Source organism: Dipodomys merriami, unplaced genomic scaffold, assembly GCF_024711535.1.
Source record: "Dipodomys merriami isolate MVZ:Mamm:240054 unplaced genomic scaffold, mDipMer1.0.p SCAF_6, whole genome shotgun sequence".
Taxonomy (NCBI): Eukaryota; Metazoa; Chordata; class Mammalia; order Rodentia; family Heteromyidae; genus Dipodomys; species Dipodomys merriami.
In genome coordinates this window covers 22,050,725-22,067,292 of record NW_027206179.1, presented here as the reverse complement: position 1 = coordinate 22,067,292, position 16,568 = coordinate 22,050,725, and the positions used below count along the sequence as shown (strand labels likewise).

The 16,568-nt window shown below is 38.4% G+C and overlaps 1 protein-coding gene across 9 annotated transcripts in view; it reads left to right on the top strand.

Moving 5' to 3' along the window:
* Mbnl2 (muscleblind like splicing regulator 2) overlaps positions 1 to 9,693 on the top strand; it is a 151,003-nt gene extending 141,310 nt beyond the window's left edge. For 8 of the 9 annotated variants that reach the window (XM_070002718.1, XM_070002717.1, XM_070002719.1 and 5 more), the window contains one exon: positions 6,879 to 9,693. In XM_070002718.1, the coding sequence (XP_069858819.1) occupies positions 6,879 to 7,006 (128 nt within the window). In that variant the 3' untranslated portion in view covers positions 7,007 to 9,693. The remainder of the gene's footprint in view (positions 1 to 6,878) is intronic. The other variant, XM_070002724.1, reaches the window with a different exon arrangement.
* The last annotated feature ends 6,875 nt before the right edge of the window (positions 9,694 to 16,568 follow it).

The window sequence follows — 16,568 nt, the reverse complement described above, 5'->3', positions numbered from 1 at the left end:
GCTAAAATCCAGGACCTGGCCCTAGTCGCCACCAAACCCATTCCCACCACCATGTTTCACATGTTGCATGATGCTGTGATTCCATGTGCCAGCTTATTCTTTCCCTGGCTCCCGTTTCACCTTTCCAGGGACAAACTGTGTATGTAGGGTTCTTCCTTCTCTGGAAACTACGGAGCAAACATGGCTTGCTTGCTTTCTGAATAAACACACAACACCCTTGCCTATGTTTTTGTTTTAAACCCTAATATAATGCCAGGAGAGAGAGCCATTTTACTTCTAACAAAACTGCTCATCAAGATGCTACTAAATGTTATAAACATTACAGCTATTCCAACAAACTTCAGTTTGCTCTTCCCAAGAGTGAAACTAATCATATTTGAGAATTTTCTCACAGGGCCTCAGTATATGGCTTTTCTGCACAAATAACAGTACATTTTAAAAGAATGAAATAGAGTCCAACACTGCCTTCCCTTAGAACAGTACTCCCACACGATAATGAAAGACGAGTTTTCAAAGTACCCTTCTACATACCATGAATTATCTCTGAGCTTTTCATTCCATTAGAGTTTATATTGCTAGAAGATATGCTCCAAAAAAGTGCTTGGAAGCATATATTATTGACATGAATAATTATAATTGCTTTAATTAATTACTTTTTATCTAATACCATTTGTTCACCAAGATATAAGTGTCATTGGCTTTTGGCTTCAGTAATTCTTTGATTAAATATCAAATTATATTGAGCCACATATACAACTGTCCAACTGTATTTCTGCAGTTTGCTGCAACCAAAATAGTCCAAAGGTTTTTGTATCTCAGACAAGATCCAGGATCCCCTCAGACAGAGGTTGCCATGGAGAAGCGGTGTGGGGAAGTAGGGCAGAGATGAGAAGAAACTAAACGGTAGAGACAAATGGAGCTGTACAGTGGAAGTGGTAAAAGGGAATTCATGCAACAGAACAAGGAGAAGAAAACTACGGATGAAGAAAAACAGAGGGCAGAGGTATAGCTAGGTAGAAGAGCACTTTTCTAGTGTGCACAGGTTAGAGACTCAGCAGTTTGGAAGGAGGGAGGGAGGGAAGAAGGAGGGGAGGGAGGAAAAGAAGGAAGGGAGGGAGGGAGGGAGGGAAGAAGAGAGGGAGGGAGGGAGAAAGGAAGGAAAGGAGGGAGGGAGGAAAGAAGGAAGGGAGATCAGGATGGTGATCAAGAGGCAAGCCAACTTGATCTTATTTAGGGAAAACTTCACTTCAGTTTTCCATTTTAAAATAAATAATGAATCATATTCATGAACGCCGCAAAACATCCTTTCATGAATTACATTCTGAGGACATGGGGCTCTGTAACCATGGGCAAGGACTTCTAAGGAATCTACTGAGGCTAGTTTGCTTTCCTTCCTTCATGAATTTTTCTAGCCCCAACCTAGAATACTTTCCCCCTTTTTTTGGATATAACAAAGAGTGGAGGGAACAGGAAGGCATACCTCTTTTCCTTGGATATTTCTCAATTCTGAAATGCCCTGAAGGGTGCAGAGATACATTGTGTCCAAAAGGCTCTTTTCCTGCCCTGTTGTTCTCTGTCTTGTGAATGGCCTGGCAGTCTTCTGTTGATGCCAACATGGTAGCATTGTGTCCCCAGGGACTTCGTATTTATTCATGTGTACATGCCAACAACACCTAAGAAGGGCTTCCTGTGGGCCCAACCCCATTCTTGACACCAGGGATTTGTCTTACAGGTGAATTAGCATTCCCTTCAGACTTCAGATGTTCAGTAGAACTCAATGATTGTACCAGCCCTGGCTTGGAAGTTTTTAGGCTGGTGATATTAAGATCCACTGAGCTTCCTTGATTTTTCCAGGCCACACATTTTAAAAGATGTAGTGTGTGCATCTCTGAGAAGTCAGCATTACAAAGGCAGTATTGGATAGCTATTCACTGCAAGATTTAACCAAAACACCCCTCATTCCTTTTTTCTATTTGTTTTCATGGTTTGGATATAGAGGAACAAATGGTCCTTTCATTGAAATGTTTTCCCTTATCAAAGAACAGTATTCTAATGGATTGAATTATTTAATTAAAAGATGAGTCATCTGACATCACCCCTGCATCTTTGCAATGGGCCCTTTTATAGAAAAAGAATAAACATTTCTAGAAGCCACTTAGAAACTCAGTTTCCAAAGTAAGTCCCTGGAGATAGACCACACAGCAGCAGAGTCAGAAATATTAATACTTGGTAGTCCTGAAATACAAAAGAAACCCTATATTACTTTACCTACTTTTATACTTGTTCATGAGGCCTGGCTAGTTCAACCGTTAAGTTCATGGTGCTGGTGAGTTCGAGTCCAATGGTTCCGTTTCTACACAGGCTATTTTGCCTTTGACCGAGATCATTTCTCTCCTCCCCCACCCCATTCTCTCTCTCGGATGATGATGGATGGCTCAACCTAAATCCATCATCATTAGGGAAGAGACAAGACAGCATGCATATTTCATAACTGATGACTCAGTCAAGGGAGAGATGATGGTATTTTCTTTGTAGGGAGTGGGTGTCTTTTGGCTAAGTGCCCTGTTCCTTGGAGTGAAATCCAAATGTCTGAGAACTAACTCCCTAGCGGGCCTTCTCTCCTGATCCCACTCACTGTCCCACCCCTGCCTCCTTACATATTGCTACAATTCAAACTGATGCTTGATTCAAGAAGCAATGATCCGTTCCCGATGCTATCTTCTGTGAGGAGATGAAGCTGATGTATACACACATGAGCAGCTCATGGTCAAAATCAGCCCGGAGACAGTTGGGTGAATTAATTGCTGAAATTCACCTTCTTTTGCAAAGTGGAAGGCTAAACAATATGGAACCTGGATATTTTTCAAGTAGCAACTAGCTGGAGCTGAATAGACACTGTCACCTCTCTCTCTAACCCTCACATTTATGATCATTTCCTACCTCGACCTAGTAGGCTTATTATTTACAGATATGTAACTCAGACCATTTCTTCCTTCTGGGTATGTGTGTGTGCCAATACTATAGCTTGAACTCAGGGCCTGATGCTCTTGCCTGGCTGTTTTTATTCAAGGCTGGCACTCTACTACTTGAGCCACAGCTCTACTTCTAGCTTTTTTGCTGATCAATGGGAGAGAAGAATCTCGCAGACTTTTCTTCCAGGGCTGGCTTCGAACCACAATACTCAGATCTCAGCCTCCTGAGTAGTATTACAGTCATGAGCCACTAGCACCTGGCCAGTAAGTTTTAGCCGCCATTGGCTATTCATGATTCACAGAGACTTTGGGAATTATTAAATGGCTATTCCTAACGCATCTGCTAAGATCATCTGTTTTTCTTGGGAACCATTTGTGCTTGTTTTTCAACAAATAAATATGACACTAATCATAGACTAGGTTCACAAAGAAGTAACAAGACTATATACTAAGCAGAATCACTAGCTTCTTAAATCCAACTGCTTTGGGAAGATAGTTTCATTCCTTTGGCATGAGTTCTTTTCCATATGAGTAAGTAGGCTCTCCTGTAACCAACTGATACTTAGGGTCACAAATACTCTTGTTACAACCAGAGGGGCCACTGGAAACTTTGGAGGCCACTTCTGATTTGAGATCACATGTGCCTTTACTTTATAAATAGAATGGTGGATTTTGTGGGCATCAGCTCTTCTCATTTTTATGTATTCTCCTACAGTGGAAAAAGGAGTTGAAAACAAAGCTTTCTGTTCAGAATTCTGGTTCACCATACAGGATTGGCTAGAATCTTAAGAATTTAACCTCCATTTTCTGTCGTGGTTCTCTATGATATAAAATACTACTTGCTTAAGAGAATAGTCCATTAATGAGACAGATAGAGAATGCACCCTGCCCATTACATTGGATTCTCTTGGTATTGCCATGACTTCTTGAGCTGAAGTTTCTTAACCTCTGGAGCAGTGGTGCTCTGGTTAGTTGGGATGGTCTATTGCTGTGAGCAAATATCCTTTTAGCATCCACTGGGAGGCACCCTGGGTGGGATGTAATTGGCCACTCAAGCCTAGCAGTTTCACAGGACCCCCTGTCATATCTCCCCCTCTGTCTCCTCCACACCAACCAGATCAGTCACATGCTCCCCTGGGGTCCTGTCTGCCATCACAGGTGTCAATCAAAGAGGCTATAGTTAAATAAGAAGCATCCACCAGCAACTGATCTTCATGTGGATTCTCAGTTGGTCTGTTTCCAGGGTATATTTGATCCCAGAGTGCACATAATTCAAACTGTACCCACAAGTTATTCTTCTCTGAAAGAAAAATGAATGATATTTGTAAGACAAAATGTTGCTGCCCCAAAATTGGTCATCCTAAGGAGAAACGCTCAAAGCTTTATCCATCTCCTAAAATCAAATCCCATAAACTACTTACAGTTCATCACACCATCGGGGAGTATAGTTGTTTTTGCATACCATGTGTATAAGCCATAAGGAAGCCAGAGACTAGGCCAGGGTAGACAGAGTGTTTGGGCCCAGGTACCAGGCAACAATAATAGTCTCAAGTTGAGCAGCACCACAGCTCATGTCTGTCTGTCCTTATCCATCTATTGGGTGTAGAAGACAGTGGCAGATGGGCAGACCCATCCTGGTAAAATAGCCAGGTAACCTCAGACCTGATTTTCAATGCACTTAAAACTCAGTGATCATAATGGCTCTTAGTTGAATACAAGTTCAGTGCATTAGTTTACATAATGCAAATTATGATTTGCCCGTTGGCAGGCTTTTTGTGAGGGTGCTTTTCTTTCCAGGTGGTTCAAAATTTCATTCTCTAAGTGGCATTTTGGTTCCAGTTAATAAGCAACAATGCAAATATATTTTGAAGTATTCACTATTATATTATCAACTTAAGAAATGACAGGATTTTTTCCATAAGTATTTCAGAGAAATTCTTGCTAAAATAGGAGAAAATAGAAAGCTGGGACATGATTTTATATCTTAGGCATATTTTTGTTTGAAAAGCTTACCAATAGTACTGAAGCACAAGAATGAAATAGAACAGTTGTCTGTAGATCACGCCGGGAATCCTAGTTACTCAGGAGGCTGAGATCTGTAGGATCACAGTTCAATTCCAGCCTAGGCAGAAAAGTCTATAAGACCCCATCTCCAAAATGACCAGCAAAAAGCTAAGCTAGAGGCAAGGCTTAAGTGGTCGATTACCTGACAAGCAAATTCAAGGCTCTGAGTTCAAACTCCAATACTGACCAAAAAAATAATAATCAAATATTCAAACATAAAATTAAGGGGCTGGGAAGTTGGCTCTAGTGGTAGAGTGCTTGCCTTGCAAGCATGAGGCCCTGGGTTCGATTCCTCAGCACCACATTAGCAGAAAAAACAGGAAGTAGTGCTGTGGCTCTAGTGGTAGAGCTCTAGCCTTGACTGAAGAGCTGAGGGACAGCGCCCAGGACCAAAAGAAACTAAAATTAAGTGATAAACTGACCGTTTGACCAACATAAATTACAACAATAACATGCAAAGTTATGTGATAATAGTATCTACATACTAGAACTGTAATCATATTTACATGTATATATTATACATTATTTTGTTCCTATCTGTATGTGCATTAAGGAATGGCATTTTTCCCTAGGTAGCTTTAAATTCCAAGAATTTTTTTTTAAAGAATGATCTCAATACTAGTTGTTTTCTGCTTTCAGTTGGTATAAATATTTAATGTAAGTTCTTGCATTTTTATCAGCTCTCTACACATCAGTACGTTTCTGTGAAATAAAGAATGTGCTTATTTACTTCATGGGTAAAACCATTGGAGTGTGCTAAAACTATGGCTTCTAAACTTCAGGAGTCTCATTCAGAGGGGGAAAATACCACTTGTATGAATTTTTTGACATAATGGTGTAATAAATTGTAGTTTTAGAAATGAAGCTTTTCCTGGGAATTGAATTCCCATGTCTAAGAATATTTTTAGATCATTACTCCCAAAGAATTTGTATCAGTTATTTTCTAAACAAAGACCCTTGGATAGTTTAGTAAATACATTTTAATTTATTAGTTACACAAAGTTTAGTCAAAACATTGTGGCAAGAATAAGTGTTCTTGTTAGAATATCTTCAAAACTTGGCATTTAATATGGCACCTAGTGGAGTAGCTCAAATAGGCCAAACTCTGTTCTTTGTAAACGCTTGGAATAGGAAATGAACTTGGCAGTCAGACCAGAGGAATCACAGTTGGTTTTGGTTAGCCTTGCCTATGCTTTATCAGTGCTTTAGTTTTATTAAGAATATTTTAAATGCTTGATTAGATTGGTATTCATCTTTCCCTTTTAATAAGTGACATTCAGATGTGCTTTGAATTTGAAACTGGTTGTTGTTATATTTGGGGAACAAATTTCTATTGATGGGACTGTATCTCTGAATTCTACGTCAGTAGATGAATAATATCTGACTAGTGATACATTGCAAATATTTATGTCTTAGTTTACAAAGAGCTTTACAAGTGCAGACAAATCCTCCAGCCAGACTTCTTGATCACCATAGCAAATATTAGCTGGATAACAATGGAGGAATATAACCAAGGGAGATGAAGCAAAAGGTTGCTTAAGAAGAGAATAAGACCTAACCAGACTGCATGACTACGTGTGTCCTGTTGCAACCTTACAGAAAACTGTGGTTATCGTTCTCTACGGTGGCCACATAGCAGAAGTGGCTGAGTGTAAAATATTTTCAGTATGAACGATGGAGATTGGGCAAAAATAGAATCACATCCAAATTATAAGAAAATGGGAGAAAGTTCTCCCTTTCAAATGGCTGCTTGCAAAAAAAAAAAAAAAAAGAGTGAACGTTAAACTCATTCTCTTCCTTCCCAGAAGGTGTCCTAATCTTGCTTGTCTTTTTCTTTAACAGATAATTCTGAAATAATCAGCAGAAACGGAATGGAATGCCAAGAATCCGCATTGAGAATAACTAAACATTGTTACTGTACATACTATCCTGTTTCCTCCTCCATAGAATTGCCACAAACTGCATGCTAAATAAAGATTTAGTTCTTCTGGACAGATCAGAACTCTAAGAAGTAGTGCTGCTATATCCATATATGAGTATTAAATATGGTATGCTTAGTATATTCCAACCTAAGATAGTTAACTACCTGAGACCAGCTGTGATGTTTAAGGACATAAAAGGATACAGTTTACTTTTAAAAGAGTTTCTAAACATAGTTTCTGTCCTAGGAATATTGTCTTATCTCCATAACTATAGCAAAAAGCCCAGCCAATAGGACTCATTCGATTCAGAATATTTCAAATTTAGCAATAAATGATTAGCATTAGTTTAAAAAAAAGAAACACCTATTCCAAGGGCAGGTTCAATTCTAACTCGAATAACTATCATATCGTTTACTCACGGAATCAAAGGGGAATCTTTCACTTCTTGATGGAATGCACGCTGCAGCAAAGATAAGAAGTGAAGTAAAACAGATACCTGCTCCTGCAGGTCTAAAATCGAATGCAAGTTCAAGCACAAGTACTGGGACACATCCAAGTGTGGGATTTGGTTAGCCTGGAGATGCCGCATTGAATCCTATGATTCTAGAATAACATTAAATAGATTGAAAATGAAACTTTGCACGGTATGAGCTTCATACCCCACCCAACAAAGTCTTGAAGGTATTATTTTACAAGTATATTTTTAAAGTTGTTTTATAAGAGAGACTTTGTAGAAGTGCCTAGATTTTGCCAGACTTCATCCAGCTTGACAAGAATGAGAGGCCCAAGCCAACAGTTTAATCTCAAGGATTAGCCTTTCAAACTCACCATCCAGTTGCCTGTTACAGAATAACTCTTCTAATAGAAACCTAGTCAAACAAGGAAGCTGTAGGTGAGGAGATCTGTATAATATTCTAATTTAAGTAAGTTTGAGTTTAGTCACTGCAAATCCAACTGTGACTTTAATCTAAATTACTATGTAAACAAAAAAAAGTAGATAGTTTTCACTTTTTAAAAAAATCCATTACTGTTTTTGCATTTCAAAAGTTGGATAAAGGGTTGTAACTAACTACCGCATGGAGAAAAAAACTAGTTCTTTTAATTCTTTCACTTAAAGCATATTTTATGTCTCAAAAGTATAAAAAACTTTAATACAAGTACATACATATTATATATACACATACATATATACTATATATGGATAAAACATATTTTAATGTTGTTTACTTTTTTAAATACTTGGTTGATCTTCAAGGTAATAGCGATACAATTAAATTTTGTTCAGAAAGTTTGTTTTAAAGTTTATTTTAAGCACTATCGTACCAAATATTTCATATTTCACATTTTATATGTTGCACATAGCCTATACAGTACCTACATAGTTTTTAAATTATTGTTTAAGAAACACAACAGCTGTTATAAATGGATATTACTTGTAATTGTTTAAAACATCCATTTTCTTTGTGAACATTTTAGTGATTGAAGTATTTTGACTTTTGAGATTGAATGTAAAATATTTTAAATTTTGGCATCATTGCCTACTCTGAAAACTAGATGCATCAACCATGTCTTTTTTTTTTTTTTGGTTTGAGAAAAAAAAGAAATCTGCATTTTAATTCATGTTGGTCAAAGTCTAATTACTATCTATTTGTCTTATATAGTAGATCTGATAATCCTATCAAAAGAAAATCACATTCTAATTGTAATCTTACCTAGTGCTTGTATCGTTGAGTTTGTTTTTAATTTGTGGAAAGGTATTGTATCTAACTTGTATTCCTTTGATAGTCTCATCTTTATGTATTATTGATATTTGTAATTTTCTCAGCTATAACAATGTAGTTACGCTACAACTTGCCTAAACATTCAAACTTGTTTCCTTTTTTCTTTTACTTTTTCTTTGTTTATACATTTAACCTCACCTAAAACATAGTATACATTACTAAGAAGTAAATTACAGGAATCATTGAAATATTTTTGTAGACTAATTGTTGTAACATTGTCTCTTTTTTTCCTTTCATTTCATTACTTTAATTTTTTTAATTACTAGCACACAACTATTTTCAGCCCTTTAATAAGGGAGCATCAAAAACATCACTTGTATCCCCAAGCGAATATAGATGACTGTATTTTTTACTACGATATCCATTTTCCAGAATTGTGATTATAATATGCAAAGAGTCATAAATATGCCATTTACAGTAAGAAGGAGGCAAGGCAAATGCATAGATGTACAAATATATGTACAACAGATTTTGCTTTTTATTTATTTATAATGTAATTTTATAGAATAATTCTGGGATTTGAGAGGATCTAAAACTATTTTTCTGTATAAATATTATTTGCCAAAAGTTTGTTTATATTCAGAAGTCTGACTATGATGAATAAATCTTAAATGCTTTGTTTAATTACAAAAACAAAAAATCACCAATATCCAAGACATGAATATATCAATTCAACAAATACTGTAGTTAAGAGACTAACGTCCACTTGTATGGGAGTCACATTTCACTCTTGGTTTTCAGGAAATAACAGCACTTCATGGAAATATTCTTTCAGCCATATGCCACTGGTAACATTTCTACTAAATCTTTCTGTAACACTTCAAAATTTTCTCCTTAGTTCTATCTTACAGTGTAAGCAGGAGTCTAATTTGTATCAATTCTATGTTTTGGTTGTAATATTCAGTTCACTCACCCAATGTACAACCAATGAAATAAAAGAAGCATTTAAAAGGATTGTGTGGTCTTCTCTCCTTTTTGTTTTGGACAATTAGCTGAACAAAAGATTTTTACATTCATATGCATAATGTTAGGGGATATCAAGAAAGACCAAATTCTGGTTTGATTTTGCTTTGAGCTTTGACTTTTTCCGAAGCTAGAAGAAAAAAAAAAAAAAAAAAGAACTTGCTCATCAAAATGCATTGACTTTTTTTAATTCTTCTTTTTCCTATCTTTAAGTAGTTGCACAAAGGGGTTGGGAGTTGCCATTTAACAAAACAGTCTATGAATACACGATGTCTCCATCCGTGTTACCCTTTTCAACAGCACACTCATCCCTCTCACCCACCCCTTCCCTCACGCATCTTAGTTTTGTAAGATATCCACTGAATGTTTTGCTGCATCCTCCCTGTCTTCTTCATCCATCTTCCCCTTTCCCCTTAACTCCGCCCCACTCATTTCAAGTACCCACTTCCTTCCTGATGTTTTAGACAATTTTAAAGCACATCCACATGTAGAAGTCTTTTTAGTCCTCTTTAATATTACCCCTCAGAATCCACACCACCACTCAGCTGTCTTCTTCAAGCCTGTGATAATGCATTCTGACTGATGATAAATGTGAGCATCCATAAGGAAAGGGGGAATGCGTCCATTTCATAAGGAGACAAGAAAGCACCCATTAACCTAAAATGTGGCTTTCAGTCAGCACTGGAGTGGACAGCATGACTTAGAACTGAGGTGGCACACAGAGCCAGAAAGACAAGTTCTGTTCTCTGAGGTCTGGCCAAGCGAACACCAGGCAAAATGGATGCAATAAAGGGGGTGGCCTGAGTTCCTGAGTTTCATAGGCACTCTCCTCCTCCTCAGCAGACAAAGGGACCCCTGGATTTCCTTCCTCAGCTCTGTGAAACCCAGGGTGTTTCTCAAAGAAGATGCTACTTGCTTTTTGGGTCTTGGTCCATCTTCTGTTGCTATAGTAACATCTGAGCGTGGAGGATTCATGCAGGATAGAGGCTTATCCGAATCACAGTTTGGGAGGCTGAGAAACCCAAGAGCCTGGTGGTAGTGTGGATTCTGCCTTCACTGGGGAAGGAACCAGGCTTCCAGGCAAATAGCCAAAAGCACCCGGGCAGAACAGACCCAGCCTCACGTGATGGCAAACGTCTCTCACAGGAATGAAGCCAGTCTCGTCAAGGTGAGGATGTTTTTTTTCCCTGGGAATTGACACAGTCCAGAAAAAGGACTGCAATCCCATTGATGGACATATTCACTCTATAAAAGTCCCATGTCTCTCACCATTATGAACAGTGGTAAACTAAATTGCAGCATGAGTTTGGCAGGACACAAACCAGAGCAGGCAAGATCCACTATTCCTTATCATCCTGGGGTTGGCAGAAGTTACCTTCTGAACCAGGTGACTTGTATGCATTTGTATTCCCAGCTACTTAGGAGCTTCATTCACCATGTAAAGCCAGCCAGCCCTGGCAAAAGGACAAGATCCTGTCTCAAAAACAAACACAAAAGGACTGGGGGGAGGGGGAGGGGTGTATCTCAAACAGCTGAGTGCTTGTCTAGCAAGCATGAGGCCTTGGGGTCAATCCCTGCTACTGCCAAGAAGAAAGAAAGGAAAAGCACACCCTCTGCAGGCCAAGATGGGAATATTACAGAGAAGGTTCCCTGTGGCAGATTTAAAGCCTCCTACTGTGTGGTAATGGTGCCTTTCACAAAGGCAGAAAACACACTCATCAAATCAAACATACAAATAAAGATGTGTGCATTTGAACCTCTCCTGTTAGGATTTTCAAGCATAGAAGCACTTTGAACATTTTTTGTATCTGTTTTAAGAAAAGTCTATACATTTGCATGAGCAAGTTTTTAGTGCAGAAGACGTATGTCATCAGTCACGTTTTACCAAAAGAAAAAACACACGTTTTTCATGCATTTTTAATGTGTTTATAAAGGCGATATACATAGGGATTACAATTACATAAGTTGGGTAATGAGTACATTTCTTTTTGGAGAATGTCACCCCTTCCCTTGCTCTCTCCCAGTTTTTCCCTCCTGTGTCCACCCATAAGTTATATAGTTCATTTTCTACATAGTATCCAGCGAGCACCACTGGTGCACCTGTGGTCCCACCATTTCTACGCCCTCCTTTGTCCTCACAAAGACAAATGAATGAACAAATAAGACAAAAAGGAAAGAAAACGTAAACAGCAACAAAGAATAAAACCTCTCGTTTCCACTTCCTAGAGTTCATTTCAATAAATGTTATGTTATATGATCAGATGCACACTGGCAGTGCACCTTTGTATTTCTCTCCTAAGAGTATCCTCCTTTGGTCCCTCTGTGTGTTAATATCTAGAGATCTGTACAAGTTATCATGTTTGTTATTTAAAAAACACTTTTGTTAGTAGAAAGTGCAAGGTGCCAAGTTTAGAGAGCAATTTGTTATTTTAGATGAAAAATTGAAGACCAAAGGTGCTTATTTTTTTTTACTACTGGTTTTATGAAGTATAATTTTCAGCAGTAGACTTACATTTTATGTAACACCTCCAAATGAAAAAATGCGTCTTAAACCTAAGAGGATTTTTTAAGCTCTACATAAATAATTCAGCATAGGAATATTTAGATATAAAGTATAAATTATCCCATAATTATCTGCCAAAAGCAAAAATGTTATTTTGACTTTAGGCTGTCCAAACCAAAAATAATGTTTCAAACCCATAAATACACTATTATTAATCAAACTCCTCTTGTAACACTATTGATATTAGAGGCAGACAGGCTACCCAAAATAATATCAACATTCTAATACATATGAATATATATTTGGGAAGTAGTAGACATTGAGGTCAGAGCCTCAGACTAGCTAGGCAAGTGCTCTTCCACTTCACTGTGCCAGACTTTTTCATGTTGATTGTTTTGAGATAGAGTCTCTCGGTTTATGCTAGGGCCAGCCTAGACTGTGGTCCTCTTATTTGTGTTTCCCCCAAGTTGCTAAGATAACAAGTACAGACCACCATAGTCAGCCATTGTTCAAGATGGACTTTTTTGTTTTGCTTTGGTTTTGGGGTTTTTTTTTTTCAGCCTGGTCTAAAACTACTTTCTGTATCTCTCCACTTTCCAAATAGCTAGAGGCTTGAGTCACGATGCCTAACCCTAAATTCTGATATGTGTAAGAGGAAGGTGTGGACTACCGAAAGAATGAGTTCTTTCCCATTTCCCCAAATACCCTAATGTCTGAAAAACTAATCATACCTGTTAGACTGGTCTATCTCCATAGAAATGACTGAGTCACTGTGAACAACTCTGAGTCACAGAGAATGAGCCACAGTAATGACTTCCCTCTGTGTTCTTGCTGAGGAGGTGGATGGCAGAGCTGGAGATGGGTGGGGATGAGTGGGATTGAAAATGTTGGCCAGAGACCTAATGAAGTTGTGTCAACGCTCTATGCTGAATATTCTCTTATAGGTTTCCAACAAGCTCATCCTGTGCTAGTGAAGAGAATTACTAATAACTGATAAATAAATCCCAACTGCTATGGAGACCTTGTGCACAAACACATCCTGTTATGAGAAGTAGCACGATTGTAGATAACACTGCACTTCCACATCTGTCTCTCCGTGCCTGGATCCATAGCTCAGCTCCCAAACCTTAGGCCAGTGTATCCCATGTGCACGAGCAATTGGCCTATGACCTCAGTTTCTTCCTCTGTTTCACCAACATTGAAAAACAATCATCCACCCATTTAAAGTGTCATTTTAGTGTAATTTCATATGGGCTAGTTGACCCGAATTTTAATAAAACCATTTCAACCACCCTCTCAATCCCATAGAGCTGTTTTTATAAGGTGAGGTATAAACAGAAAGCAACTTGTTTGGTTCATGTGTACATTATCTTTAGCATGACAAAGGATCTATTACACTTATAAAATTGAGGAGAAATCAAGGTTCACAACAATTAAACAACACTGTCAAGATCAAAGAGTTTCAAGCTCTGGCTCGCCCTAGCTTCACAGCTGTGTTGCAACAAGCTTTATTTGTGGCCTCTTCCAAGTCAAAATTTAATTTAAAAATACAGAGTAGAACATTCATTCAGGTTTAAGGTGAGATCATAATAAGAATCTTTTCCTTCAGACAAACAGGTCTTTTCATAAGAATAGAATGTTTATGGGGCACTGTAAAGTACTATTCTAGATTTAAAGCAGAGCCTAATTCTTCCAGAGCACACCAGAGACAATGAAAGAAAGTTACATTGTACCATTTCTGGAGCTTTCCCCTTTTTAACATTTTATTTAGATTTGTTTTTGTCAAGCTTTTACATGGTTCTGTAATTAAAAAAAAAATGGAAACCATTTAATGTTTTCCCAATGATAAGCCAGTACCACAGAAGCAGCCCTAAAATGTTGTAATTTGAATGTCTGGAGTAAACAGCCAGAGAGAATGAATTTCTAAATAAAGGTCACACATGGAATACATTTCCCCCTAAAATCCAGTTGTTTCCAGAGAGGCTGACAAATTAGATATCCGTTGTGTTTTGCCTAATAACTTTGTTGTAAGTCTTTCCAAGTCTTTGGTTTCTATAAACAAGAAAAGATTTATATCTCTTCCTGTGTGCAAACTGAAAGGATCTAACTGGGGATAGTCTAATTTTTCTTTTCTGGTGAACCTTTCCCTCAAATAAAAGTTCACCCTATAAAAGTACTCTGGTTGCAGTGGGCTCCCCAGCCCCTAATAAACCCTGTACTATATTAGAGATGGAAAGCCATGCATTTAAACAGAAAATGCATCAACTCACCACAGAAGGAAAAAGAATACCTCTACAGTCAAACAACAGCTTATGGAAAACTAACTCCAAAGCTCTAAAGATGTCTTGAGAAAAATGGTCAAATTTATATGGAAGTTCCAAACATATTACAGAATAAACAGACACTCAACACTTGCACAAACATACATTCACGGAGAGAGACAAACACAAAGCCTTTATCATTGATGAGCACAAAGCTGAAGCTACTTTGGATCCTCAAGCAGGAAAGCTCAGAGGCTGCATACCACAACACTTTAGTGGTTCTGAGCTTGGTTTCTGGTCATGCTACCCAAGTTTAACTCTCAAGTCTACATTGTAATGATATCTCAGTAGAATTCATTTTCGTCTATGAGCTGGTTCTAACTATTCAATCTGCCTCACAGGGATTAAGGATACACAAGATTATGTACCACCATGAAGGATAGGATCCGACACCTGGCATGTGCTCAGTAGATGTCAATAAATGCTCCTAAAATAGATGAGCTCCTAAAATAAATGTCTCACCATCGCTATCTATTTCTTTGTGTTATCCAAACATCTCTCGACAATGAAAACATACCTCTTCTGTTTCCTCATTGATGGATAATGCCAGAAGCCAATAGGTAAATTATAAGAAATGTTCAATAACAACAATGAGCCACATATTTTTGTAGAAGCCTCTGATCATCTCCATGAGCCCTGGCTGGCTTTCTTGAACTGTGATCCTCAGATCTCAGCTTCCTGAGTAGCTAGGATTATGGGTGGGAGCCACTGCACCCAGCTAAATGAGCCCTGACTAAGCCCTCTCAGTAGTTCAAGGAACAAGCAGAGGAACCAAATCCAACCCTCTGCCCTCAAGAAGCTTACAGCATGGCCAAGGTTTAAAATAAACCGGAGGAAATGGAGAGAGGATGAAGAGCAGTCAGTTCTCTAGGGCTGCTGTGAGAACATTGCAATAAAAGGGTGTCTTGCATCCTTTCATGCTGGAGCCTACAAGTCTGAAAGCAAGGTGTTGGTCAGGTCCTGCTCACTCTGGGGCTCAGGTAGAATCCCTCTCTGGCACTTGTAGCTTGATCCTGGCTTCTTGCAGTGCCAGTCTCTGCCTCTGGGGTCGCATGCTCTCTCCCTTTGCTTCCTGTCTCCACATTGATTTTTGGAGTAAGACCACCTCAAGGACCTCATCTTAACCTGTGAATACCTGCAAAGATCCCATTTCCAAATAAATCCACCTGCTCAGGGGCTAGGACTTTAATCGTCGTATTTGGAGGCCATAGGTCAGCCCCTAACAAGTAAAAATGGAGCATGAGTAAGGATTGCTTGGTGAAAGTATTTGATATTACTTTTCAAAACACTGCAAGTCAGTATCTGCATGGTGTACGGTGCCCAAAGCTACAACCTTCGGAATACCATTCACTGTTTATGTGTGTTGTTATTTTTATGTCTACAATAAAGCAATTTGACTGCAAGATTTTGAATTTCCATTGTGGATACAATTTTCTGTGATTTGTCAATATGTAGTATATATATTTTTTACTTGGTAAATGCATTCGTTTATCATTCATTTATTTATTTTGCCCATGTCTAGCTTTGAACTTATGCCTCATGCTTGCTGAGCTTCCTTGCTTGGCTTGTACTCTGCCACATGAACCACATCTCCAGCCCAGCCTTTCGATAGTTACTTTGAAGATGGAGTCTTAGAGTGTTTTCTCCTCCCGCTGGACTTGAATTGTAGTTCTCCAGCTCTCAGCCCCCTGAGTATGACCACTGGCAGCTGGCTTACCAGGTAATGTTTTACTTAAAAAATAGATTTTATTCTTTATAAGTTTCCATTGCCTAGACTAATTTCACTTAGTTCCTTATAACAGGCACAACCCTTGCCTACTTTCAAGCTTCACGAGCAATTCTGGTGATGAACGATTCCTAGCCAAGCATGGCTCTGACCGCCAAATAGTCTGTCTGATTGCTTCAAGAACAAAAATAGCTAACTTTTTGTGTGCTCTTGGGCTGTAATAACCTCTGAACATGAAGTGTCTTGTTTAATCTTTACAATATCTCTCTATGGCTGGTTCGATTGGGGGCAACGCCATTTATAAATGAAAAGCTGA